This window comes from Eurytemora carolleeae, unplaced genomic scaffold (assembly GCF_000591075.1).
Source record: "Eurytemora carolleeae unplaced genomic scaffold, Eaff_2.0 scaffold230, whole genome shotgun sequence".
Classification (NCBI taxonomy): Eukaryota; Metazoa; Arthropoda; class Copepoda; order Calanoida; family Temoridae; genus Eurytemora; species Eurytemora carolleeae.
This window is the reverse complement of record NW_019396619.1, coordinates 10,295-35,471: the sequence shown is the minus strand read 5'-3', so window position 1 is coordinate 35,471 and position 25,177 is coordinate 10,295. Positions and strand designations below refer to the sequence as shown.

Genomic DNA, 25,177 nt, shown 5'->3' with positions numbered 1-25,177 from the left:
AAAAGTAGAAGATTGTAGATCAAATCCAAATCAAATTTAATGTTTCTAATTTGCTCCCATTTTAATAATATTAATAAAAACAAAAATTATAAAAGTTCAATCACATATAAGGTTTAAATCAAACGATGTACAATAAATATTAATGTAATAGTAAATAAATTTATATTCTTTAATTATTTTAATCAGCAAACGGATTAAGCTCGTCGTCATAATCTTCGCCGAATGTATTCTCTACTCCTCCTCCTCCGCCGCCAAATGGGTTCTCCGCACCGCCTCCTCCTTTAGATCCGCCAACACTGGAGCTTAAATGAGAACTAGGGCGTGGCTGTTTCATTTGTTTCTCAGCAAACGGGTTGGACTCACCTAATCGTAATATAAGAATTAGTGTTTATCAAGAAGGTGGGGACGACAATTTAAAGCCAACGTTTACACTTCTTTGCTTAAACTTCAGTAAACCCCAAAAATGAATTTTTAGTAAAAATTTATTCCACCGCGCCCCCACCCCCGGTTCAAAGATTGTTAAATGATGAAAGGCTGACAAAAACTTACTTAGAGACTCTCCACTATCTGGGCTACCAAAAGGATTCTGGGGCGATATTCTGTCCTTACTTATAGTTGGTTCTTGGAAACCATATCCAATAGGACTTCTCCGTTCCTGAATATTCATACATTATATACTGGTTTAATAGGTGGTTCCTGGAAACCATATCCAGTAGGACTTCTCCGTTCCTGAATATTCACACATTATATACTGGTTTAATACGTGGTTCTTGGAAACCATATCCAGTAGGACTTCTCCGTTCCTGAATATTCATACATTATATACTGGTTTAATATGTGGTTTATGGAAACCATATCCAGTAGGACTTCTCCGTTCCAGAATATTCATACATTATATACTGGTTTAATATGTGGTTTGTGGACACCATATCCAGTAAGAGTTCTTTGTTCCTTAATATTCATACATTATAAACTGCTTTAATAGGTGGTTTATGGAAACCATATCCAGTAGGACTTCTCCGTTCCAGAATATTCATACATTATATACTGGTTTAATATGTGGTTTATGGAAACCATATCCAGTAGGACTTCTCCGTTCCAGAATATTCATACATTATATACTGGTTTAATATGTGGTTTGTGGACACCATATCCAGTAAGAGTTCTTTGTTCCTTAATATTCATACATTATAAACTGCTTTAATAGGTGGTTTATGGAAACCATATCCAGTAGGACTTCTCCGTTCCAGAATATTCATACATTATATACTGGTTTAATATGTGGTTTGTGGACACCATATCCAGTAAGAGTTCTTTGTTCCTGAATATTCACACATTATATACTAGTTTAATAGATGATCCTGGACACCATATCCAGTAGAACTTCTTTGTTCCTTAATATATATATATATACTTTATGTTCTGTCCTATACAAGTTGGTTTCTTGGAAACCATATCACATGTCAACTTTTTTTCATGCATTTTTGGCATATATAATTGTTCAAAAGAACAATCTCCAAAAACATGAACAACTTACCATTTTTTGTCGGGTAATATTTGAATTAAGACTTCCACCCAACCTAAAAGTAAAAATGAGAAATAAGTTTCAACGAAAACATACAATACATTAAATGATGGGTTGTCTGCTAATAATAATAATAATCAATAATTACAAAATAAAAATAAAAATAATTGCTGCAAAGATTGATTGTTTGTTCATAAGTCAGATTTTTTGTGTTTATCCTCAAAAGGACCCACATTGGATATAGGGATCCAGACTTCAAGATGTTCTACAAAAAGTTTCGACCACTTAAAGGGAGAGACCGGCTAGACATGGTATTTGGTATTAGAGAGAAAACCTTAAGAATTCATTTGATACTAATGAGAGATGTTTACGGTGTACAATTTTTAAATAAGAGCGTAAAGTCGTTTGTAATATTTCACCAGTTGTTTCAGTCAGCAGAAGAAACATTTTTTTTTTACAATTCTTAAATAACATGGACAAAACATTAGTGACAAAAACCATTATACAAACTAGTTGCATGTATACAAAAAGGTTGAGAAAAATATTGAACCTATATCATCTATCTATATAAAGTTGTAATTTCTGTTTGTCTGCTTGTTTGTCCGATCATAACTCGGGAACCTCTGGTTTAATCGATAATTTCTTTTAAGAAATATGTTCCTGAACAACAAATTAATCCACCATGTCTAGCCGGTCTCTCCCTTTAATAAAATGTTTGAACTAGAAAAAGTAATTAACCTTGATCCTTCTCCCATCCGTAGCCTCGCATCACTAGGAGTGTTCATTGGAACCTTAAATATTTAAAAATTATTTTTTGTACAATAAAAAATTTAATGATCGAATTACGTAATATAGATGAGATACAATATTTTTTGAATGAAAAATATACCCTTTCAAATCAACAAACAAACAAACACCAAAACAAACCAAACGCTAAAACAAACACTCAACTATAGAGGTTAGGGCTGAGATTTAATCAAAAAGTAAGCCACAAATACGATTATTAATTACCATTATGTAGTTCTATTCTTGGTTATCAAAAATATCTATTCCGTGGATGTTATCGGATATGATTCGATTACCNGACTCTTAAATTGATTAATTTAGAAAGAAGATTCTTCGTTTTAATCGCTTTTGACCCTCCCTTGACCCCGTCCCTTGACCTTACCTGGCTTGATTGACCAGCACGTAGTCTTCCTTCACTTTCCAGATTAGGTTTAACTCCTGCTCCTCGCATATCCGCTCGTAGTCGTCCCTCACTCTGCTCGACATCTAACCGACCAACTGAACATAACAGTATAAAGTACACGGGTTTAAAGTTTTCAAAATTGATTTTTTGATGATTTGGGAAAATAAAAGCAACTTTGTTCATTTTTTGAATATTTTTTACCCAAAAAATTCATTGATTTCTCCCAATTCAGCAAATAAAATATTAAACAAATAAATATGACTACTTGGAAAAAAATGATTTTCAAAAGGGGAGAGAGGGGGAAGAAAATTATACACCCCTGATATTTACACTTTCTTCACCTCCCCCTATTCACCCCACCCACATATAAGGTATGTTACTGCAGGCGGCAATAAAGATGTTTATTTTGCTGAATTAAGGAGAGTTTTATTAATCATATAGTAAAATTTAAATGAAGGAAAATTCATTATTTTTGATTTTTTTTTTTACCTTTTATCTCAGATCTCATTCTTCCTTCACTCTTCTCTTCAAACCGTCGTCCTTAACATAAAAGGAACTTCAATAAAAAAAAATGTGTACTGTAGTTTCTGGGGGGAATGATAACAAAGCTTAGCCGGGGAAGAACTATACGTTTGTTTACATTTCTCCTAGAAACTGCAGTACATTTTATTTATGAGAGTTCCTATATAATTTCCTATTTACTATCTAAAAATCTAGGTTTTGTACCCCCTTCCTCTCATCAATATGCAATCCAATTAATAGTGGAAACTAAGAAAACTGCGTAATCGTTTTAAGATAAAAATTGAAAACTTAATTTATATTTTCTTTTCTTTTTCTTCTCCAATCATTTACCAAGATTATATTTTGCCCAAGAGGGGATTGGAATATGATCTTCATTATTAATAAGGAAATAAATGAACTTAAATAATTTCAAATTAATCATCCTTTCAAAATGAGGATCAATTCATTTCTCGAAAAAAAAATAAGAGAGATGGATTAGATAGAAAGATAGATGGTTATTGGCTAGAAGGAGATACATAGTAACTGATGCAGCGGAGATGGGGCACACGTGTTATGTCAGAATCAGTCAGATCAAATTTGTAATGAAATATGCACTTAGTTACAGTTAAAGAGGGACTCCCACCCTCGCCCTTCACCATCTCCCAAAAAAACTTCCAGTTACGGATCTGGAGAGATTGACAGACACAATTAGATCGAAAGATATAATATTATTGATACAGATAGATAAGACAGATCGATGGAAAGACAGATAGATAGATAGAAACTAGAAAGGCAGATAGATAGATAGATAGATAGATAAATGGATAATTACCTGCTGAACCTGCTGCTTGTCTTAATCGTCCTTCCGATTCTAGTATAGGAGCCGTCAAACCAGCTCTTTCCCCTGAACAACAACAATTGTTTAATGTTTATACAAAGCTCATTGTAGATTGTACATTGTAAACTACAGTACCCTGTCCACAGAGTTCATTACCTTGCAGGCCCGCAGGGGTATATATTTCTTTAAAAAAAGTCAGGCAGGATTTTTCTCTTTTTTTTCTCACGGAATTGGAGAAAATTTGCTAGCTTTTTCAGCTTAACAATAAGTTAATAACAGCTTTCTCAACTTAATTTATTAAAAATTAATAACAATCTATTCAACAAGATCAACGATAATAAAAAAGACACCAAATAAGTTTTAAAAATGACGTAATAGCGTTGAGATTTTCAAAGTTATTAAATCCGAACTCACCAGCTCTCATCCTTCCTTCTGAAAGGTTTAAGCTCGACATATTCTCCGCAATACCCTGAGCCTGGTTCAGATCTCTACTAGACCCAGAACCCTGCATCAAATCAAATCAAATCAAATCAAATCAAATCAAATCAAATCAAATCAAATCAATTGAGTTCATTTTTGCAAAATAAATGTGATTAGATTACAAAAAAATATGGATTTTAACTGACTGAAGACGTAATTTCCAGAAACACTGAAATATTCCGCTTACTTGATTAATTGGTTGAAGGGAAGGAGGAGCGGAGAAGAGACCTCTACCAAAATATTCCGCAACAATTGAAAATCCATTCTCCGCCTTCTCTAGTTGGGCGTGGAACTGATCATGCTGGTTTCTGAACATAAAAAAAATTTCAAATGCAAATCAAAGAAAACCCTCCAGTTGTCCCTGAAACATTTACTATTAATAATGTTTTGACAATCAAATAAATTGCTAATATTGAAAGGAAATCTAAAGATTGTACCAACTGTGGCTATTAGTTCCCTAGGCAAAACATCTAGGCAAAACACAGACCTTTAATATTCAACAGAGTAATTAAAGGTAACTTAAATAATTTTACCCCTGGCAATTTCTTCCAACACATAAAAAATAAACATAAGGAACCCCCAAATATGTTTTTACAAAAAAGTGTACGGCAGTTTCTGGGAGGAATGTAAACAAACTCAGCAATCTAGTGTTAGAGTTATGTTTACATTTCTCCCGGAAACTACAGTACACTCTGAACCTGGCTGCATCCTGGGATTTGATGATATCCAGGATTTTCTTATTCTCCTCCTGGCACTTGGGGCACTCCTGCTCATTGTCTGCCAGACTCTAAATCAGAAAAATGTTGCAAATACAAAAGAATAACGGAAGCATGCAAAAATCAAGAACAAAATAATGGAAACATGTTGCAACAAAATCAAGAATATCCGAAACAGCTGCTGCAAATACAATTAAGAATAATGAAAACATGTTGCAACAAAATCAAGAGTATCAGAAACATGTTGCTACTATCATCAAGAATATCAGAAATATGCAGCCACTCACTCAAAAAAAAAATGGAATGGTGTTGCAACTATCATTAAGAATATTTGAAACGTGCAGCAACTACAATCAAGAATAGTGGAAACGTGTTGTGACTAAATCAAGAGTATTCAAAACATGTTGTAACTAAACAAAGAATATTTGAAACGTGCAGCAACTACAATCAAGAATATTGAAAACGTGTTGTAACTAAATCAAGAGTATTCAAAACATGTTGTAACTAAACAAAGAATATTTGAAACGTGCAGCAACTACAATCAAGAATATTGAAAACGTGCTGTAACTAAACAAAGAATATTTGAAACGTGCAGCAACTACAATCAAGAATATTGAAAACGTGCTGTAACTAAACAAAGAATATTTGAAACGTGCAGAAACTACAATCAAGAATATTGAAAACGTGCTGTAACTAAACAAAGAATATTTAAAACGTGCAGCAACTACAATCAAGAATATTGAAAACGTGTTGTAACTAAATCAAGAATATTTGAAACGTGCCACAACTACAATCAAGAATATTGAAAACGTGTTGTAACTACAATCAAGAATATACAAAACATGTTGTAACTAAACAAAGGATATTTGAAACGTGCCACAACTACAATCAAGAATATTGAAAACGTGTTGTAACTAAATCAAGAATATTTGAAACGTGCCACAACTACAATCAAGAATATTGGAAACATCAAGCAACTACAATCAAGAATATTGAAAACATGTTGAAGCTATCATCAAGAATATTGGAAATGTGCAGTACCAAATTAAGAATATTTGAAACGTGCAGCAACTACAATCAAGAATATTCAAACCATGTTGTAACTGAACAAAGAATATTTGTAACATGCTGCAACTATGATCAAGAATATCTAGAATATGTCACAACTTTTCCATCTTTCAAATGGTTACATTTTTAATGTGTAAATCTTTAAATCTGAAGAAGAAAACAATCAAAATATAGATTTTTCCTAATACCTGGAAGCAATGTTGATGATATCCATGCTGACAAAGGAAGTACACCGTTGGAATCTCTAGAGTAGTATTGCAAGCTGAACATTTTGTAGACTGGAACACTACAGCCTCAGTTCTTAAATAAATAGAAAAGAAAACTGATGAAACTTTGTATTTTAATTACATTAATTGAAAACATTATTTGATCTAAATTCTAAAATGCAAATAATTACCTAAATGTACCAAATATTAAGTTTAACTAAACCATAAATCCATGGTGAGCAAATAACCTTTTACATTTACATTTACAAATAAACGCATAGAGAATTAAATTTCTTGTTATTGGTCAAATGAAAATGAAGCATTGATAATAAAAATGGTAACCAATGCTTTGGATCCGGATTTAAATCCAATGAATCCACATTTTCTGGTCCAGGACTTGATTTTAATACCTGAGTCCATGAATGGTTTCTCTAAGTGCTTCTGTATCCCGTCTGTACTGTTCGAGTATCCTTGTATCCTCCTGGATATTGGTCTCCTCAACCCTCAGGGTTCGTAGGAGATAGTCCCTGACCACACCAAGACTAGCTGTTGGACAACTAGACAAGGTAGTTACTACAAGCAGAGGGGAGAGCAGACGATTCTTCTCAATATTTTCAAGAACTTCTTTAAAATAATTCTGAGGAACTTCAACACCTAAAATAATTGAAAACATAAAAAATTAAGAATAAATGAAGGCTCCACATAAATCTTCAAGGAAGAGGTTACAACTCAAATCGAATCATACTCTGCACTCTGCAGGGATGGCTTAATGCATCCTTTGTAATGGTCAGACAAACCTCACTTTGAAGCAAAATCATCTGATTCTGAACATTTGGAAAAATCATTTTCAGAGTAAACATTTTGTAAAATGTAAAAAAGCAGGGCATACAATTTCGCCTTATGTCAAGCTTTTATACTTTTTGGGAACCTTCTAAAAGTCGGAAAATCTGAATATGTAACTAGCAAGAAAAAATGTCCATGAGACCAAATTTAATAAAAAATATAAGAACTTACGAACCTGATGATGCTACTGACTGTAGTGCTGTCACCCAAAGGTTTGGATTTTGAGGTCCAAACCTCCGACAAGCAAGAATACCGGCCTCGTAATTGCCGGCCTCGAAGTGGTAGCGGAGGATCTCTTGATGGAGTCCGCACCTCTGGTAGAGGTAGAGGAATCCAGGAGAAAAATGATTTAGCTGACAAAGTACAAGCGCCTAACCCAAGAAGTCAATCAATCAGTCAATGAAAGAATCAATGAATCAATCAATAAATCAATCAATGAATCAATCAGTCTGAAGGTTAACTAGTCATCAACCAGCTAATAATTAAATCAATCATCAGATCAATCTACTATTCGTATTCAATCATACAATCAATTGTTTAATCATTCATTAAATTATTCAGGTAATTATTAAAGAAAATATTCAATTATTTCATAACATAATCAATCTTACAACAGAAGACATATCATTCAATCAATCAATTAACTATTGTATTTATCACTCATCAATCATTCAATCAATTCAAAGTTCAATCATTTAAAGTTCAATCAGTTTGTCATAAAATACATTGTCGATAATTATATCAAGCAGTTACTCATTCAGCCCAGGCCGTATTTCTATAAATAGTCAATTAATCATTATAACTCATTTGTAAAGCCAATGTCCGAATTTAATGAATTTGAGCCGCGACTTAAATCCGCCAAAAACCGGTTTCAATTGAGCGCCGGGTTAAATCTTGAAACATTGAGTACAATTTTAAGTGAAACCAACCATATTTGAGCCGCGGCATAAATTTAAGCAGCCGCTCAAATTCTTTAAATTCGGCCTCAAGAACACTTGACAAAGTACCAACTAACATTGATACATGAAATTGTTTTCATAAAGGGAGATTGAACTCATTCCTGATCCGGATCATAGTTTGAAGTGTCACTAGTTAGAATCTGCATAATCTTTTCCTCTCTGATTCTTAAATCTGCGGGATTTTCTAGAGTTTTGTAAGTATGGAGATTATATTCCAACAAAGTATTCCAAACCTTAAAAAATATATACAGTAATTAAAACTATCAATCATCACTTGTAAAATGTATGTAATATGATTAAAAAAGACGTTGCTAGAATTTATCAGGACTGACAATACAATAAATCAACAAAATAAAAATTAACAGAAGTTAGAACTAATGTGCTATGAATCTCTGGACCTCCATCTTATGCTGACCCACAGATTAATATGTCTTTTTTGATATCCTGTGGTGGTCATACCCTGCTGGGATAACTCTAATTTAGAGATCAAGCATTTAGTCTCAAAGTAACCACTATGGATATCAAGATAAAGAATTCAAGATTGACAATACTCGGCCCCAAAAGTTCTGACCTGTAATTGCTTACTTGTCAAATCCAAGAAGAGATCATATTTAACTAATTTAATTCATTTTGGAACAGTTATTTTAAGAAAATATCTTAGGTAAAAGTTAAGGTAAACTTCATACCTGTGGTGGTACAAGCTTCCGTACTTGAACCACATGTTCCAAGTAGTCAAGCATGCCCTCCCGGGTTTTAATAAAGAAAGGAATAAACAGCTCTGGATGCTGGCATTCTTTAGAGACAAGATCCTTCAAAATATTAGTTGTTTGCTTTGGCAGCTTTTCTATCAGAATATTCCCATACAAGGAAAGTTGTTCTTCAGCCTGTGCAGGGGACAGGGAACTGAACATGAGAATTTATATTTAATAGATTGTTCCATGTTTACATTGTATAAAACAAAATATAAAATGTCGTAATAATGGCAATTCGTGAACTAGAAAAACCATTAAAGAAGGCCCAGTACAGGGCAAGATTGACATTGTTCCCGTTATAGAATGTAATAATAAGCAGCTATACATTTTTTAACAGTCAACTTGAAAAAGACACGGTAATTCAATAAAGTTAGAGCTAATGCTCCCCTTCAACCTCTCGTTTCCAAAGCAATGAATAGCCTTTTTATGATACTAAAGATGAAAGGTAAAATTAAGATGAGGAATTAAAAAAATTACAAAATTATCAACAAGTACCTGATGTAGTTTAGTGCCTTTTCATAATCTTTCTCATCATCAATCTGAATCTTGAGATAAAGATCATGCTTCTTATGCTTCTCTGCTAAAGCTAATGCATGCCTAAAATAGCCTGCTTGCCGGCACACAGAGATGGCAATATCAACATCAAAATCAACCTCACGGTCCTTGGTCATGATAAACTCATCAAGGTTCTTGCTGTCCTTTAGTTTAGTGTAGCAGTTCAGAAGAAGGGTGGTGTGGTCCTCTGTAGCTTCTCCTTTTCTATGTAAAGCTTGAAGATAAGCTGTTAAATTATGGATTTTCTGGGTGTCAAGAAACTTTCTGATCACATATGAGGGTTCTAAGCAGCCAATAGTCTTTTCATACTGATCAATTGCCCCAGAGTGATCTCCTTTGTCATATAAATGGTCCCCATACTGTCTAAATATATCAACAAGGCCCTCCTTATCCAAATTCTGACCACGGGCAACCTTAACTGCAACATCATAAAAGTTCTTCTTGAACAGAAGATCAAGCTTTGACTGAAGATCTTTCTCTTGCAGCTGAATAATCTTCCCATCACTAGAGATAAGAAGTAAAGTTCCCCATTCCGCAGACAGAGAGAAAATATGGCGGACTGGTGCAGAGAAGCAGATCACTTTATTCTGAACATCAAATATTGTGATGGAGTCCTTTCCATTACCCTCCTCGGTAGCAACACTTAGATATCCTCTAAACCATTTCATTACCTTCTTTTTCCCTTCAAACACATAGCATTGCCCTCTGCCCTCAGGATTATAGAAGTAAAGGGCATCCCTCTGTCCAGTTATAAAATGGGCGTCTGGGAAATTGCTGGTTGAAATAGCCAAACCTGGTTCACAACCTAGATTGTCAAGGACAAGCTTGGTCTCACGGTCTTTTACAGTAACATTGAACAGAAAGACATCCTTGGTGGTAGCCAAGTAAAGAAGGATAGCAGAGCTGGTTACTATAAAACTAAGACCTGAGACCATATCTCCCTTCTCCAGAAGAAATTTTTGTTTGGTCCCTTTCTCCTTAGTTGAATCTCCTCTGTAGAGAACAACAGCTCCATTCTGGTACCCAACAGCCAGCAGCTGGAGGTTATCATTGACAGCCAAACAAACAGGATCACTTGGATTCCCTGCTAAACACAGATCGGAAACTCGAACTTGATTGTTTCCGAAATCCTTTTCCAGATCCCAAACCTTTAAACAGCGAACTCCTTTAATCTCACTCAGTCCAAATAGATAGTTCGATTGACGTGGCAGAACCAGCTGGATTACAGATCCCTCATTTTGTGTGAGGCGAGTAGACTCCCAGTGCCTGTTGTAAACCCAGATGTTTCCTCCCGTATCCCCAACTATGAGGTTTCCTCTTCCACTTGTAGTACATGAAATCTGACATTCTCCCAGGTTCTTACTAACAACACCACCATCCACATCCTAGTTGGGAAGGACAATACAGAAAACCAATGCTTTTTTATAAATATTAAATTTTTTTCATGTATTAGAAAATTCACATTCTTAAATTACAACAAAAAAATTTTATTTCTTACCTTGGAGATGTCAAAAAAGTTTAACTTTCTCCAGTTAAAGAAAGACATATTTGTTCAGTTTATCATGTCTGAAATAAAAAAATCTATTTTTTTAGCACAACTCAAAAAAGAGTAAAAGACTTGTCTGTGAAAGATTTCAAATCAAAAAATACTTTCAAGTGACAACAAATTAAATGAGAATAGGTAACGACAGAATGAGTAATGACGAAGATGGATTAAATACTGCTGTTGAAGCATCAGGGTTCAGATTATAGGGAAGAAATATATCCAGAAGAATGTTGGATTGACGAACTTCCAAAATCAATCTGTCCTCCCCTGAAAAAAAGTATAAATTTTTAGGCACATTTTTGTTAAACCGAGTATATATTTAATATAAGTTTCACGGAAAAGAAATAAATGAGAATAAGTTGCACCTATATCTAAACTGATATGCCGGATATGTTTAATCCCAGGAAGAAACACTGTTGCGGTCAACTCTTCAGGGTTCTCTATACTGTTCTTCTCTAAATAATTTAGAAACAATAAGACAGAAGCCCAAAGGAGTTACGCACATGCCGCTTGAATTACAAGACAGAGAGAAAGCCTTTTCTAGCCGCAGAATTCGGCCCAGAAAGTGTCTTAACCCAACCTAACCCTAAAATATATACTAATCTCTCTTTTTCTTGTAATCCAGTGCGGCAAGCGCGCATAACTTCATTAGGCAACTGCCAGCATATTAGGTATTTAAACTTTGAAAAAGTTTCCAGAATATTCTACAAATGAAAACTTAAAAAACTTTCCCAGTTTTTAAACTTATGATGTCTAATAATAAAAACAATCCAAGACTGTTAACCTTGATTAAAGAAGTTGTAAAGTTTCGTTTTTTACCTATTTTATACTGAGGTACTTGAGTCTTAGTTACAGAAACTCTTTTCACTTCTTCAACTTCTTTTGTGGCTGCAACTTCAGTCTAAATTAACAGAGTGTTACAAATATTTTAATGTTTAAAATGTCCTGTTTAGCAGCTAGAGCTGCCTACACATAAAAGAAGTATAGAAAAAAACCTTGGTATTTAAATCTGAAATGCCTGCACTAGCACGCTTCTGTATTCTGTGTGGAGGAACTTCAGATCCCATATATTTCTAAAAGATTTAAAATCAAAATTAAAATTCTGAATCTTTTTGGCGTTTACAGGGACTGTAAGCGCAATTTCAAGTCACCATCGATGCCAAGATTGCAATGTCAAACTTAAAACGGAACCCTTAAAAGCGTTGTCTGATCAAGTATGAATTAGATATCCATGTTTTTGTTTCCTTAAACTGTTGGCTTTCATTTGCGGGTTCTCTGAAAAAGTGACTTGCGCATTTCTTGCTTATCAGAAGTAATAGAAAAATTATCAGATTTAACATTTTACAAGTCAGAAAAACGATGTAATCTTCAACTTTCAGGGCACCGTTGTAAATCAGGCAATGTCATCTCTCAAAGAGGACATCAATAAAGAATATCAAAAGTTATCTGCTTACTCTAATCTTTACATTCCTCTAATAAATAAAAAACAGACCATCAACCATCTTTCCGTAGAAGTAAAAAATAACAGTAAAACTGTAAACATTTTATCCTTTATTCAGTTTTTGTTTTTTAAATTCCCCCCTAAAACATGATTTAAAACAATAAGATTTATATTCCTTACAACCTTTTTATTAAGAACCCCATTTTTAAGGACTAGAGAGTAGAAGAGATATCAATTCTGTAAACTCTTTATGAATATAAAAAAGCTTCTTTATAACTATTTTTATTTATGGCCTCTACCTTATTCTTCAGAATGGTCCATCCATCTCGTTCCAATCTTGCTGTCTCTCCATGCTTATCGCACAACCCCTCTGATATAAAAAAAAACGTACAGGGTGTAAAAAAATCTTAATACAAAATTTAATTTTCGCAATGATCTCAATTTTTGTGACACATTCCTTTAATTGGTGTCAATCGATCGGAAAATGAAAAATATGGTATTTAATTTTCTAAATTATTATTATGAATTAGTACGAATTTTTAACTTCTTTCAACTAAAAAAAAAAAAAAGAAAAAAAAGCCACACACAAAAAAAACAATAGAACCCAAATAAAACCTTAAAACCCTGATTGTTAGACTGATCTGCAATTTAATTCTTATCAAGAACTTTGTCCCACTTACCCATCGCAACTGTGAGAACAAAGGTTGTGAAGATAAGACTTGGAACAAGGGTTTCCTAAAAAAATCCATTTTGAAGTTTATATGATTAAAAGGAATATTGGAGAATATCGAGCAAGTAAAAAAACTAAATTCTGAAACTGGGCCAATGCAAGGATTATATTATAATTATCATAATTGCAGATTTAATGGCAGCACTGTATGTGTTTTGCCTAATGCCCAAGGCAACAATTATTTAATAACATCGCCTGTTTTTGCATATTTATGTGAAACTATAAATTTGAAAAATTCTCTTGAGTGAGAATCCTAACTGTGAAATAGAAAGACAACATCTAAGCGATCTTATGTTTATTTGATGTTGTTTTTAAACAAATAGTGTTACCATGAGCTTTTGAATCAAGATATGGAATGAAATAGATCTGTGAACACTGGACAATTGCAGTGTTTTATGTTCATTGGACTTTTTAAAAGCAGAGATTGAGTCGTTTCCCTTGTCCACCGTTTGCAGGGCCTTTAAATAAATCTAAAATATACGATTTATCTTAAGTTTAATTTCATAAAATGTTATTTCATTCTATAGATTTTAGAAACACGAAAGTCTGTGTATAAGTGGTAAATAAGAAACCAGAAACAGAAACCATTTGTTTTTACCTGAAACCAGGTGGAGTTTATAGCGACATCGGCCGCTAAACATTCCACGCCAGATTTATCTTTAATTTCCCTGAACCATGGGTTGTCAAAGGATAAAAGCATAATCATAAAAATAGGATTGTTTTACGTAAATAGCTGTTCAACAGAATACAATTTTTGAAATATTATATGTATGTCAATATTAACTTGCTATTGCAAAAGATTAAAGAACAGTGGAACTTAAAGGGAGTGTTCGCGAAAAATGAAAGGGGGTATAGGCTTGATGCGATAAAAAAGCGCTTTTGATCGATACTAATCTTACTTCTATCTGTTCCGTCTATAAGGAGAAAATTGATAAAGACGTCTCATACCAAAGAGCGTAGCGCCCATACAAATTGAGGAAGTTGGAACATACGACTTAGACCGTAAAAAAATCAAATTAATTATGAAAAATCAACTATATATAAATGTGGCGAAAGATAATCGATGACTATAGGTTGTAATATCTGAATGATTGGTTTGAAATTAAATTGATTTTTTTACGGTCTAAGTCGTATGTTGCAATTTTCTCAATTTGTATGGACGCCATGTTATTCGGTATGAGACGTCTTTAACAATTTACTCCTTATAGACGCAACAGATAGAAGTAAGATTATTAGCGCTTTTTTATCGCATTAAGCCTATACCCCCTTTCATTTTTCGCGAACACTCCCTTTAACTTTAAAACTTAATCTTGAATTCACTATAAAAAACATGTTGAACCTAAAGGAAAACTAAGTTTTTTTTGATGAAACTTTAGGATGAAGTTCTTGCAGGATTTAAACAAATTTGGAGATAAAGTCTTTAACAATCCTTGGTGCTCCAATAGACATAGGAACCCTCCACAGTGTTGAATAATCCTCATCTGCTATAACCCTAGGACAATTAAAATAATAAATACTTTGTGGACAAATTATAAGAGACTTCTACAGTTATATTCTAAATAACCTGGAATGGATTGATGACTTTAAAGTCGTCTTCGATCTTAGAATTAGCTAGGGGCATTCATTCATTATAGAATATAGGTAACCTGATATTTTTTAAATGAAAAATAATTGCAAAATAGCCCTTATGTTGTCTTCCAGTTTTGTGCTCTTAATAATAAAAGAGATATAAAGAACTTGGTTTAAATTTCAATTTATTAAATAAAACTATGAAAATTTCTCATTCTGAACGATATCATTCATATCTCTGGTAATTATGAAAGCACAAAACTGGCAGATCACATTTTGGAAATGGCAGCACGAGGGCTATTCTGTTATTTTAGTTTCATAAAAAAATTGCTATAATTTTGAATGCCGCACACTATTTCTAAGGTCTAATATGACTTTGAAGTCATCAATCAATTTACATTATTTCGGGTTATTAAAATATCACTGTTAGACGTAAAGCAAAAGGTGCGAAGATTTTAAACAAAACTTTAACTCAAATTCTTTAATATCACAGTAGTGGGATTGTATCCTACCTTTCCAACTCCTGCTCTGATATAGGAGTAGGGGGTGGGATCTCCTGTAGCACACACAGATTAATGAAAAACTTCTTACCATCAGCATTTCTAGTCTTCATGCACAAACCTGAACGAAAAAAAATTGTTAAGTCCTAAAATAAGGACAAACTTATGGGAAACAAAACTTATAAAAAATGGTCGTCGACACAAGACAAATTTGGAAAACAAATTTTAAAATACAATTTTTTGAAAGACAACCTTAAAAAGACAAACTTTGAGAGACAACCCTTAAAAGACAAACTTTGAGAGACAACCCTTAAAAGACAAACTTTGAAATACAACCTTTAAAATACCAACTTCTGCATAAAAAACTCATGTGAGACAAAATACTGAAGGACAAACTACTGAACCACAAATTCCTGTAAAGACGCACTTATGAAAGACAAAAAACGGAATTCAGAAGCTGACAAGACTCAAGTAACGAAAAGGGTTTGACAGATATGTAATTTTTGTCGCTGGTAAAATTAGTTGAACAATTCAGTTACCAGGTTTAGGGTAAGCTATTGAGCTTGGATATTCTTCCTCTGGTATCAAACTGGAGATCTAAAAATAAATAAATTCTGGATTGAATAAAAAATCATAAATTATTGGATATTTTGAGGAGAGATTTACCACATCAAGGTTCGTTAAAACAGCTGAAGGTAATTATTTATATGAGCGAGTCTTAAGACTATATTAAGATCATAGAACCTTGAGGCAGAAAACTAATCTTTTATCTTTAAATAACACAAAAGCACGAGGCTTATAAAAAAAATCGAACTCATAAACCATTCAGAGTTGAAGAAAGTTTAAATTTAAATGATTTTAAGTGATAATTAACAATTTTACACTAAGAGGTAGTGGAAAATGAAACTTTTCAAAATTAAGTTGCCGTTTTTGTATAGTAAAAGCATATGTTTAAGAAGTATAAACAAATGCTATAGAATCAAGGAGTATGGAATATAAGTGAGAAGGAATCCGACCCGCCCTATCAAATGATTATACATGCTTTGCAGACGGTACTCCATTTGAAAAAGAGTCTTTAAAATTTTAAATATAATATAATATATACCACATAATATAAAAAACCCCGATTTTTTATATTGTAAAAAATACGTTTGTACTTAAAATATTTTTGCATCCCAGAAAAATGTTATTATTCTGCGTTATTCAGTCTATTTTTCCCTGTTAAATGTGTACAATAACCTATTCTGAATACATGTACGGCGTACGCGGTATTTGTTCATTTAGATAGAAAAGGAAAGCATATTTCTTATTCAAATGAAGTACTATCTGCAAAGCATGTATATTCAAATGGTATGGGAGGGCTGGGTCTATTCCTTCTCCACTATACTCCATTCTCCTTGTGTAGAATCCACATTTTGAATTGAACATGAGAAGAAAATAGTTTAAATAAACAAATGTTTCTGCACCTTCGGTTTAGAGGAGGTAGAGATTTGTTTAAACATGGATTCCATTTCATTGTCATCAGTAACAAACGACAGTTTAGAATCTAGCCATGAAGATTATCAATTATCTACAATTATATTCTTGAAACAGTAGAATTCCTTTACAATTAAGAGAAGATTTGGAAATAGACTTTGACGACTGAACTAGTTTGCGACATTTTTAGCAATATTTTTCAAAACGAAATAACCCTAGTTCTGTATTTCTAAATTTTCTTCATATATACTGGCGATAAGAATACTTTTGTTCAGAATTAAACAATTTTGGATTTTTTAAAAATAAAATTAAAGCTTAACACAATTCTTATTATCTCTGGTAATTACTATGATTGCAGACCACATTTTGGAATTGGCAACCCTAAGGTAGTTTTGCAATTTTTTTTACAAAAATTAATTATGGGTTTACAAAATTTGCTGATGGTTGATGTCAATGTTTACCACTATCTACGAGAATGGGTTCACACCCTTTGCTAATACTGGATGTCAATGTCTACCACAATCAACAAGAATGGGTTCACACCCTTTGCTAATGAATGTCTACCACAATCAACAAGAATGGGGTTACACCCTTTGCAATGCTTAGGGTGAATGTCAATGTCTACCACAATCAACAAGAGTGGATTCATAAGCCTAATTTTAAAAAACTTACGGCTCATTTAAAAACATTCCATCCGGGAAAAATAAATTTGAAATAACATTTTTTTTTTTGATATTTCTCCCTAAAATCGAAGGATCGACATCAAGCCGGGCTGGCTGAAAATTTCCAGGCATCTTTATATCTGTAAGAATACAATCAGCCTATTTAATTAAGTCATCTTCGGATACTTTAGTCATAAAAGGCTCCATTACACAGAAATGAGACAATTAAGTTTAGTCCCATGAAGCTGTCTAGTGCTATGGACTATGAAATAAGGCAGATTTTTGCTTTATCGTTAAAAATTCATTTTGTCTTCGGCTTCTTTTGATTCAGTTTCAGACCCTAAAGCCCAGAGTGTGGAAGATGTTCTTCTTTCTGGTTCAAATTTCTTTTGAATGATTGATGGTCATCAATACTCACTGTGCTGTTCTTCTTAGTTCAGATTTGTCAACAAGACCAGTCCAGTATTTACTGCACAACAATAGAATAGAAAAATATATTTTCTATTTTCATTTTTTAATCTTATTTTAACATTCAAAGGCATAAAGAATGAGGGTCGTGAAGCGCCCTCATTTTAACATTTTCTATAATCCATTTAAAAAAAATATAAATTATAAAAGTAAAAAAAAAACTACAATCGTTCTTTGAAAAATAGCATAAGTAAAACATTATTATAAAAAGAATGAATTTTTCTTCTTATTCTGTTCCCTGACTGCCATTACTTTAGTCGCTAGCTCCTTATCTAGTGCTACCGAATCTATTTCCAGAGTCGACAAGTTGGAAAATAAACTTCCGCTTGTATTTTCTTAATCATAACCCGATAAATAAGTCGAGAAAAAAAAATCTGAAAATTTTTTCCGTTGATTTAAAATATTTTTTTATAAAAAGAAACAATGATGTGTGTTCATTCTTCCTCTCAGCTTAACTATTTCCCCTTGAACTTTTCTCTTCTAAAATATTAGTTTATATAAGCAATTCTGAAAAATTTTATATTATTTTAAAAACGTTATAGACATAATTTTCGCGACTTAATTTGAAATCATAAAATAAAAACTAAACATATTGATACTTTAAAATGTGTTTTCCCAATAAACTAAAACATTGGCAAGTGTTTCAAAATCACTTTTTCTCACTAAACTTGTAATTAAAATAGTTAAAACTATGGGTAGGAAAGTGTATCGCAGGGCCGGGGGATGAACTGATGAACGATACCATATTTTAAATTAAAAAGGCTCCCAGAGTACTTTTCGTTAATTTGATTCATCGATTGATTCCTAAATTTTTATCGGTTGCTACATAAAGCGGTGTTTGTGCCCCTCTTTCAGCAGACTTTGTTAAGAACCATAGAAGAGGGTTTGCAATCAGATTTCCTATAATATGCAAGAGTTAATATTTAGGGAACAAATTCCATTACCCCCTTCCCCCGCCGCCAAACCTTCTTTAGAAAAACCTTATTTTCTTTACTCTAGTACTCCCAATGCCTTGTGGAAAAAATTATATTTATGAAAAAGTTAAAAGTTTTTAGGTCCAAGAGTTCCTCAACAATCCAAGGTATTAGGTGTACAATGTAATTTTAGAAACGATTAAAAGCAGATTAGTGCTTTCTGCAAAGATTACCAATTCTCGTTTATATTGAAGACACTTTGAAAAATGCTTCTTCTCAGAATTTCTTCTGGAATTTTTGGCAGCTCAAACATTCCTCCCTGTGTGCATCCTTGAAATCATCTCCGGATTATTCGGCAGATTGACCCATCCAAAATCACTGGACAAAAGTCCGACCCTGTTGTGTTAATAATTCGGGGAACTTTAGTTCCAAACCGCTGTGTTAGAAATGGGCCATAACCCTGATTTGGAACTAATGTCTCCTGAAATATTCACCTGTAATACTTTTATCTACTCCCATGTGTCTCTTTATATTTGTACTGCAGACCCCGGGATACACAGCGTTCACACTAATACCCTCTTTCCTCCACTCATCACCCAGTACAGGTACACTTAACATTGTCGCTGCAATACAATTATTTTATTCATGTACTTTAACTTCAAATAATAAAAAATTAACAGTTCAGTAGAAGGGATGTTGCGTATAGACGATGTAACATTGCCACAATAAACGTTGAATGAGGGGGGGAAGGCAATCTGCTCCCGTATAGCCTCCAAGGCCATCCTACAATTTACTCACAAACATAGAATTGCGGCCACGAACTCACCCGTAGCGCTTCCTTAGCCGCATCCCTATATCCCCAGGCAAAATATCTTTATTTTGAAATGCTTATTATAGAAAAATGCAGCATTTATTTAAGATTTTAAAGACGTCATGGCATCTATTATAACCTAAACATATTAATCATATTTTTCTTGGTAATATGAGTAAATATTCTGGTTCACTGGGGCAATAGTTGTTAAATTTTTGTTAAAATACTGTGATTTATTTCGATTTCCTCCTACAATGTAATATTTTGTACATGTCTCCTAATGTAGATCTTCTCTTAACATGTTTTTTGAATTTAAGGAGAACTTTAATCATTACCACAAATAACGTAATATTTTTTAAACGATTTTTTACCAAAGAAGTTTTTCGTGCGATTCCGTTTTAAATTATCTATATCAGATAGGCAGATAGATAGATTTAGATAATTATAAACCGAATTGCACGCAAAACGGAGTTATTTCTGGTAAAAATGAAATATCTCTCTTCCTTCAAAAACATTTTTAGAGAAGTCAGAAGATCAACATCAGAAGGCATGTAAAAAATTTTATATTTAGGAGAAAGTCGCAAAATATTTTCCCGGAGAATATAAGGTTGCGGCTAAGGAAGCGCAATGGGTGTGGCTTGCGCTTGCCTTCCCTTCCTCGTTGAATAGTTATTTAACCATATTCAAATACTAATTTCACTTTTTCCTTTTTGTCTTCATTGTTTTCTTTACTAGGGAGAACTTAAAATTAACTTTTAACAATATAAAGTATTTTTTTTTGTATTTAAGGCTTAATAAATCTCATTTAATTTCATTTTAAATGTAAATTTAGACATGTTCCCATTTAGTAAATTTAGACATGTTACCCTTTAAATACCCTTTAAATGTAGATTGACTTTAAACTACGTCTAAGGTCCCTTTAAATAGATGATAGTTTAGAATAAATATTTGCCTAGCTGGCTCTGACAGAAGGCCTGGGCTGCGTCGTAATTATTTTCAGCGTTAAGATCACTTAAATTAATTTTGCCCTAAAAAAAATATTAAAATATTACTAAAACAAGTACTAACTGGGCAGCTTTTTCCTTCCCTTCTCTCCAGTTTAAGATATGATGCCAATAAAAGTATATTTTCAAACACTTAATTTTAGAACATTAAAATAGAATCTAGAAATAGGTTTTTAAATGGATGAGTTTAAGCTTAATAAAGAACTAAATGGGGCTGTCGCGGAAATTTCAAGTAACCTGCTCAATTAAATTGAAAAGTATTTACTTTTGACAACTTCCCCCTTTTGTTTCCAGCAAAACTGTGTGCGTCATGCATTATGAATCTGTTGTGAAAAGCGCATGCCCCGTTTTTGTTTAATTGCGTGGTTCTTGGAACGATGTTAGGGACTTTCCTAAAGGATTTTTCCCGATTGTCAACTTCCCACGGGTATCTTCCCAAGTAGCAACTTCCCAAATGTGAAATTTCACAAGTATGTCCTAGCCTATGCGCCCGGCCCTCAGCCTGTTCTGGCCGCGGCGCTGGCTCCCCAACCCATCCTTGCCGCAGTGCTTGGTCCCCCTTTGCAGCCTGAGGCGCCTCAGAGGGTCTAACCTAACCTTTGGGAAGTTGCCTCTTAGGAGATTGTCACTAGGGAAGTCGCCCTTGGGAAAATGCCTTTGGGAAAGTACCTAACACCCTTGAAACAACAATAACCCTATTAAATAGATTTTTAAAACTTTAATCAGTCAGACAGAGAAATATTTCTTTTTTCCAGGATAAGGCAGAGAAAATATTAAATTTACCATATTGCAAATAATAAACATGTCTACCCTACCTTTCTATAATCAAGATTCATCATATAAACAACCCGACTCCTTCCCGCAGCCTAAAACAAATCTGAATCATAAAAATGTATAAAATATATCGTAAAAGGTAAAAACCATATTAAATTGTGCAAATAGCTTAACTGGAATTTCAAAATATAAAAATAGCATTTTGGATAATATGCAAGTCATGCACTGGAGATAGTTCAATATGATTTAGGAGGCTCTGAACTAATCGGTTGTACAAGGGGAAGGATTATTGAAGAGAAAGTAAGGAAGGAATTAATATACCTTTAAATATGGTTTTAAAAGATGTGCGAGTAAAAAGGGTCCCATATGATTGACTCCCAGCTGCATTTCTTTAATCAATCAATCAATCAATCAATCAATCAATCAATCAATCAATCAATAATCCTGAAATTTCACACAAAAAATCTAGTAATCAGCCAATCTATAAATTACTTTTACGCCGTTCCTTTAAAAATGGAAAGAAAGTTAGCAAAGCTACGATTTTTTTTAGATAAAATATTTTAACACACCAGCTGCAAACATATAGGGATTATAAAATTAATAAATTTATTAAAATAAAATAAAGAACATTTAACATAAGATCACGTAAGGCTTTAAAAATAATTAAAAATTATAAATAAAAAAACAAATAACTGATTGATTGATTAAACACCTATTCCATCCTGAGTATACATTTTTCTAAAAAAAAAACCTTTTATTCATTTGATATATAATTTCCAAATAGGATTATTAAAACAGCTCATGTAAAAGAAGAATATCTTTTCAATTAAAAGTCTCCCTTTTCAAAATTACAAGTTTCTAAATATTTCTTTTATTTTAGAATTTCAACTTTGTTCAACATTCATTCCAAGTTAAATTTTAGTTGTTGTTTAGAAAATATATAATTAAACCTGCAGTTCATTATTCCGGCGTTGTTTATTAGTACGTCAACCTTCTCTTCCTTCTTACTCAGCTCAGATACAAAATTCCGAATTGAACTAAAGTAAATTTGAAAATTAAAGGGATAAAATAATTTGCGCTGAGACCAGGCGTGTACCTGGAAGTTTTTGGGTGGGGGGTGTGGGGAGGTCACGGGTCCTGTTGCACCCCCCCCCCCATCAGTTAAGGCCCTGGCTGGGACTAAAATGTTTAGTTTACTTTTATCTTCGGAATATTTGTGATCTCATCAAAAAGAGAGAAAGAGAGAGACCATCATGGTGGAACTGTTCAGGATTTTTTAAAATAGGTTTTCTTTCCAGATTATTTTCGGATTGTCATCGGATTTACATTACAACAACTAAGAAACATTGGTGGTGTATTTTTCGACCTACGCAAATTCGCTATGCTCCGCTTCTGACCTACGCCAAATCCGCTATACTACACATCCGACCTACTAGCACGTGGTTTTACAACTACTATGGACTTGTGGCCGCAGCGCCCGGCCCCCATAGCATGTCCTAGCCGCGGCGCTCGACCCCTAGCCTGTCCTAGCCACAGCGCTCGGCCCAGAAATTGACTAAACCTAACCTAACCCTCAAATAATACAAAAATAAACAGCTGACGTAGGTCCCATATTGCAGTAGGTCGGAAAGTTAGTAGGTCAGAATGAACTTCTGACCTAGGGGGGTATTGCGTGTGGACGATGTAATCATGTAACATTACCGAAACATTAAAACTTTCACTATTTTCACTGAAATGTTTGTTTGTTTTTCAAAGGCGTTATGATGTACAGTGTACACTCGTACAAATAATATTAAAAATTTACCGCAGTGTACAGTCAAAAGTTCAAGGATTTCTTCCTCCTCACATAAACATTAAATTTCCACCTTACACGTATTTTTACGCGAAAATGTATTACTTCCCCAAAATAAAACATACCCATCATCTGGAGGGGGGGGGGGGGGGAGTGTTGATCTAAAAATGGGGGAAATATTTGTTAAGAAAATATATACCCCGGACTTACCTAAAACTAGCAAGATCACACTGTCTACAGTAAACAAACTTGTTTCTAGATTCAAGAACTATTTCCTCCCTCGCCTCCTCACACTTTCTAATTATTATCATTATTATCATTATTATCATTGTTTTCAGAACTATTCCTTCCCTCACCTCCTAAAACTTTCTAAATATTATCATTATTATCATTATTATCATTATTATCATTGTTTTCATTGTTTTCATTGTTTTCAGAACTATTCCTTCCCTCACCTCCTCACACATTCTAAATATTATCATTATTATCATTGTTTTCAGAACTATTTCCTCCCTCACCTCCTCACACATTCTAAATATTATCAATATTATCATTATTATCATTATTATTATTGTTTTCATTGTTTTCAGAACTATTTCCTCCCTCACCTCCTCACACATTCTATATATTATCATTATTATCATTGTTTTATTGTTTTCAGAACTATTTCCTCCCTCACCTCCTCACACTTTCTAAATATTATCATTATTATCATTGTTTTCATTTAATACATTATTTATTGTCATTGATATAAATACATTATCATAATTATCATTATTATTATCTTATTCTCATTATTGTACTGCTATTGTTATCAAATTATTATCATTATTACCATTGTTATAATTTTTCTCTTAATTGTACTTATCATTATTATCATTTCAATCGTTGTTATAAGGTTTTCTAAAAATATTTTGTTATTTATATTATTGGCATTGTTTTCAATAATATCATTATTATTATTATAATCATTATAATAATTTTATTCATAAGTATGATTAGCAAAATTTCTATTTTTTAATTATTATGATTTTTCTTATCTTTATGTCTTACTTGAGATCTCGACAAGCCATGTATACTCGTCCCTTTCTTTTGGCCAACTCTCTAAAATAAACAAACATCATAAAATTTTTTGATCCAAGTTAGCTTTGATCTATTTTGGATCCTAGCTTTAATAGCTTTTATAAATAAAAATAAATCTGGCAACTTTGATTTAATGGCATGGCAATTTAATTTTTCACTCGACAATTTGATTTTCTCACCTAGAAATAAAATTTCCTCATCTGGCAATTCTATTTCCTCACCTGGCAATATTATTTCCTCACCTGGCAATATTATTTCCTCACCTGGCAATATTATTTCCTCACCGGGCAATATTATTTCCTCACCTGGCAATTATATTTCCTCACCTGGTAATTTTATTTTCTCCCCTAGCAAATTGATTTCCTCTCCAGGCAATTTTATTTCCTCCCTTAATTTTATTTCCTCACCTGGGAAAACGATTTCCTCACCTGGCAATTTTATTTCCTCACTTGTTAATTTTATTTTCTCACCTGGCAAATGGATTTCCTCACCTGACAATTTTATTTCCTCACCTGACAAATTGATTTCCTCACCAGCCAAATTGATTTCCTCACCTGGCAATTTGGTTTCCGATCCCACTATTGCTTCCGGTCACAACAAAAACCTTCCCAGAAACATCAGCCTATCGAGAATTTGAAAAATTATTAATCCTTAAACATTTGTTATGCATGATGAACGACGATAACAAAACATCAGTATCAGAAAATAATGATTTCCCTATTTTCACCATTTTTTTGGAGTTTCATCCATGTTTGTTTTAAGAAAGACCTTTAAG

At 33.2% G+C, this 25,177-nt stretch overlaps 3 protein-coding genes across 5 annotated transcripts; all 3 read right to left on the bottom strand.

Moving 5' to 3' along the window:
• Nucleotides 1-146: 146 nt before the first annotated feature.
• Nucleotides 147-11,239, bottom strand: LOC111706408 (vacuolar protein sorting-associated protein 11 homolog). 3 transcript variants are annotated; one of them, XM_023479281.1, is made up of 17 exons: nucleotides 11,131-11,239; nucleotides 9,573-11,017; nucleotides 9,012-9,228; nucleotides 8,427-8,558; nucleotides 7,542-7,737; nucleotides 6,934-7,177; nucleotides 6,506-6,617; nucleotides 5,232-5,320; nucleotides 4,721-4,841; nucleotides 4,468-4,558; nucleotides 4,048-4,119; nucleotides 3,204-3,254; nucleotides 2,694-2,809; nucleotides 2,264-2,316; nucleotides 1,538-1,580; nucleotides 550-655; nucleotides 147-363 (listed from the first exon to the last, which is right to left on the bottom strand). In XM_023479281.1, exons 1-17 carry the CDS (start codon nucleotides 11,176-11,178, stop codon nucleotides 179-181), a joined length of 3,321 nt encoding a protein of 1,106 aa, XP_023335049.1. In that variant the 5' UTR covers nucleotides 11,179-11,239; the 3' UTR covers nucleotides 147-178. The 3 variants fall into 3 exon arrangements, with proteins under 3 accessions (XP_023335049.1, XP_023335050.1, XP_023335051.1); XM_023479282.1 differs by lacking the exons at nucleotides 147-363; nucleotides 550-655 and adding an exon at nucleotides 687-803; XM_023479283.1 differs by lacking the exons at nucleotides 147-363; nucleotides 550-655 and adding an exon at nucleotides 1,167-1,247.
• Nucleotides 11,205-17,710, bottom strand: LOC111706410 (PIH1 domain-containing protein 1-like). Its single transcript, XM_023479286.1, has 12 exons — nucleotides 17,637-17,710; nucleotides 16,885-16,964; nucleotides 15,958-16,015; nucleotides 15,431-15,539; nucleotides 14,779-14,841; nucleotides 13,948-14,017; nucleotides 13,300-13,354; nucleotides 12,919-12,989; nucleotides 12,174-12,251; nucleotides 11,998-12,079; nucleotides 11,544-11,633; nucleotides 11,205-11,445 (listed from the first exon to the last, which is right to left on the bottom strand). Exons 1-12 carry the CDS (start codon nucleotides 17,686-17,688, stop codon nucleotides 11,300-11,302), a joined length of 954 nt encoding a protein of 317 aa, XP_023335054.1. The 5' UTR covers nucleotides 17,689-17,710; the 3' UTR covers nucleotides 11,205-11,299.
• On the bottom strand, nucleotides 17,696-25,132 carry LOC111706396 (retinol dehydrogenase 13-like). The gene is made up of 13 exons (XM_023479268.1): nucleotides 25,094-25,132; nucleotides 24,957-25,024; nucleotides 24,373-24,423; nucleotides 23,530-23,616; nucleotides 22,478-22,564; nucleotides 22,240-22,265; nucleotides 21,849-21,916; nucleotides 21,569-21,619; nucleotides 20,702-20,777; nucleotides 19,433-19,561; nucleotides 18,829-18,924; nucleotides 18,263-18,359; nucleotides 17,696-18,025 (listed from the first exon to the last, which is right to left on the bottom strand). Exons 1-13 carry the CDS (start codon nucleotides 25,130-25,132, stop codon nucleotides 17,971-17,973), a joined length of 930 nt encoding a protein of 309 aa, XP_023335036.1. The 3' UTR covers nucleotides 17,696-17,970.
• Between the last annotated feature and the right edge of the window lie 45 nt (nucleotides 25,133-25,177).